Source organism: Pinus tabuliformis, chromosome 7 (genome assembly GCF_031772625.1).
Source record: "Pinus tabuliformis cultivar Carrire ecotype Pingquan chromosome 7, CPIR1, whole genome shotgun sequence".
Taxonomy (NCBI): domain Eukaryota; kingdom Viridiplantae; phylum Streptophyta; class Pinopsida; order Pinales; family Pinaceae; genus Pinus; species Pinus tabuliformis.
This window is the reverse complement of record NC_142293.1, coordinates 1,960,274,886-1,960,278,146: the sequence shown is the minus strand read 5'-3', so window position 1 is coordinate 1,960,278,146 and position 3,261 is coordinate 1,960,274,886. Positions and strand designations below refer to the sequence as shown.

The 3,261-nt window shown below is 39.3% G+C and overlaps 1 protein-coding gene across 1 annotated transcript; it reads left to right on the top strand.

Moving 5' to 3' along the window:
- Positions 1–562: 562 nt before the first annotated feature.
- On the top strand, positions 563–2,314 carry LOC149256304 (cysteine-rich receptor-like protein kinase 10). The gene is made up of 6 exons (XM_089455305.1): positions 563–935; positions 1,044–1,175; positions 1,288–1,417; positions 1,707–1,734; positions 1,844–2,055; positions 2,200–2,314. Exons 1-6 carry the CDS (start codon positions 563–565, stop codon positions 2,312–2,314), a joined length of 990 nt encoding a protein of 329 aa, XP_089311431.1.
- The last annotated feature ends 947 nt before the right edge of the window (positions 2,315–3,261 follow it).

Here is a 3,261-nt window from a genome sequence, read left to right as displayed (position 1 = left end):
ATTCTCAGGTGGAGACATAGTTTTGATTTTGATGGGTGAAAGTAATTTTGGTGAATCCCTCTCAGCAAAGAGGATGAATATGTATCAGAGTTGGCTGAATGTATTTTTGGTAAATCCCTCTGAGTGAAAGAGGATGAATGTTGTTTCAGGCTTTATATTTTAATCAATAGAAATGTTTTTATGGCTTAGTGATACTCTGTTCTGAGATTTTTTTTTATTAAAAACTTGCCTATGCAAAAAAGATCCTGAGGCAGAGAAACAGAGCATTGCCTCTGTGGTGTTTGTTTGTTTGGTTTTTGGTATTTTCCCATAAAAAATACCCAACATATAGTACTGTTTACGGGTTTTTCCAATGCAGGCCATATTTCAATCCCTCCGATTGCAAATCGCAGGCATTTGCAGCTAAAAAAGGCATTCTTCAGAAATGCCAAAGTACTTCTGGATTCATTTCTATAGACGGTTGCATCTTACGTTACGACAATCATAATTTTCACAACGATTATAATGAGAGTAGCAAGTGTGTTAAAACCTGTAGCCCTACTGTAGGCCTATCGTAAGCGCTATGCCAGAGCAATTCAGAAATACTACCGAGGAGGTACTCTCAAAACTTATCGACAAAACTGTGCAGAGTCACACACATTGGGTTACAGACAAATCCGAATCTAGTTATCCGAGTCTACCAGAAATCTACAGCATAGCCCACTGTTGGGATTTGTCCCAAACGAACTGTCGATCCTGCCTAGATACCGGTCGATTGATTATATCCGGTACCCGTCGGTCGACCATATCCAGTGCGGGATGCGAATCTGGAGTCATTGGAGCAAGCTACTTAAGTATGAACTGCGTTTTGCATTACGAGGTCTTTAGGTTTTTCAATGCTTCCTTCATCCCATTGCGGCCCGCGCCACCGCCCGGTGAAAGTCATCCGGTATCCGGTATCTTCTGTCACATGTAGTTTACAACGATAAGGGATATAGGTGTTTCGTTCATATTCTGCAATAAAACATAGCCACTTTACTAAAGCTACCTGTGCAAATTTGCAGGAGGCAAAATGTTTAAGGTGCATCGGATTTCTTTCAGTGTAGTAGACGTTATGCTTGGATTAATTGCAGCCACAGCCCTTTGGATGAGGAATTGTCATCGCAAACCTGGGGAACGCATTTCTAGAGGCAGAGGTCCTGAATTTGATAAGTCATTCATGTGTGCTTCATAAACATGTATCATGTGAACTGTTACATCGATTTCTTTAACAAAAAATAATTAGATTCAATCTAAATGTTTTCGCAGGTGGAGGAGGAGAAATTAACTTATCCCCATGTATTGCTAACCCGGAACTTATAATCAACTACGACATGCTGCGTCAAATTTTAATGAGGAAAACAAGCTTGGCCAGGGAGGTTTTGGATCCGTCTTTAAGGTAAGCGCTTAGTATTATTGTTTTCTGTCGAATTAGATTTTTGGTACCCGCAGCTTCCATAAAGAATAGAAATAATTTTAAAATTTATTGAATTGCTGTAGGGTAGGGGGTTCTACCTGATGGAAGAGAGGTAGCAATTAAACGGTTGAATATAGATTCAAGTCAAGGAGACACTGAATTTCTCAATGAAGCAAATCTTATCAGTAGTGTTCAGCACAGGTATCTAGTGAAGTTGTTTAGTTGGTCCGTGAAAAGCTCAGAAAGGCTACTAGTTTACGAATACCTCCAGAACAGCAGTCTTAACAAGATTCTATTCGGTAGTTTCTCTCTCTTTAACTACCTAGTCGCTGCATAGATCCTTGACCTGTTCGAGTTTGACAATGTAGCTTGCTAACATTTTTGCTTGCTGTCATGCAATGAACGCAGATAGAACAGAACGCCATTTGCTTGACTGTTGGAACTGCACGTGGGCTGGCCTATCTTCACGAGGAATCTGAGATTCGGATCATCCACAGAAATATTCAAGCAAGCAATATTTTACTTGACAATAAATACAGATCCAAAATAGCAGACTTTGGTTTAGCCAAACTCTTTGGAGAAGATCAGAGCCACGTTAGCACTAGGATTGCTGGAACTTTGTAAGAATTCTCTTCAGATTTCAATATCTTGATGTCCCCAACTTTATTAATAAATTACAGGATATGAACCCATTACAATTCACATATGTGAGGAATCATCATATAATTTTAAGAAGGTTAAGATATGTGGATTTCATTGTGCAGTGGTTACATGGCGCCTGAATACGCCTTCTGTGGACAGGTGATAGAGAAAGCAAATGTATTTAGTTTTGGAGTAGTTGTTCTTGAGATTATCAACGGAAGAAAGACTCTGGAGTGACGACGAGGACCAGATGTAGCCATGGTGATCGTTATTTTTTATCAAATAAATTTTATCATGATATTCTTTAAAGTCTCAAATGATAGCACTCAAGTACCTAAATAAATATAAAAAATACACTAAATGGATCAATCAGCAAACAGAGGGAAATTACCTCATCTGATAAGCACCGATCACCGGAGATGAAACCCAGTATTTCAATGAATAACAGAGAAAGATGGCCAGATGTACGATTACGGTTACTTTATTGCTTTGCCCAAACCTTAGATTGAGGGACCAAGTACTCTCGTGAAGATGAGCACCCTCCCAAAAACTGAAGACAGAGTAGATCTGTCCGTGTTAGGAACCAGGACAGCCCGTCCCAGTCACCTTGTGTAAGTCCCTATAAGTTTGGCCACTAGAGATACCTCAGATCATAGACACCACCGGGGGTGACATAGTCGTAGACAGCACACTGTGTGGGCAGGATACCTGAGTCCCTGACTCAGTTCCGAAATCCCCGAAGGGACCCCCAATACACAGAATTCCCAAAGGATTTGTAAGATAAGGCAGGCTACCTTCAATTACAGTCCAATGTTGTCTCATATACAACACTAGTTTGGTTTTTGACCTTGAGTAGTTTACTCACATGCTTATCCCAAGATCCTAGCCTAGCTAATGTTGGTTTGCTCAAAAGAGTAACTCATTGATTTTAATGTAAATTTTATGTGTACTTGATTATTGTCTTCGGTAGGGGTGTTGACGTATGAAATATGGTAAGACTCTTGACTCAATAAATCATGCAGAAACAATGCATTGAAAAAATAAATTTCAATTTGATGCATACAAGCTATATCCTACATATTCATATTTTTCACATATTCATAGTTTCGTTTGTGCATCTATAGTCTTTCAACACATGCATAACCAAAAGATTCTTTTCCAATATTTCCTAACAACTACTTGAA

Bases quoted from the DNA above. Each gene is read 5' to 3' on its own strand.
- LOC149256304 (XM_089455305.1), top strand. From the start codon at position 563: ATGCCAGAGCAATTCAGAAATACTACCGAGGAGGTACTCTCAAAACTT. The intron at 1,418-1,706 runs GTAAGCGCTTAG...GAATACCTCCAG, and splicing joins GTTTTGGATCCGTCTTTAAG to AACAGCAGTCTTAACAAGAT. The intron at 2,056-2,199 runs GTAAGAATTCTC...TTCATTGTGCAG, and splicing joins ACTAGGATTGCTGGAACTTT to TGGTTACATGGCGCCTGAAT.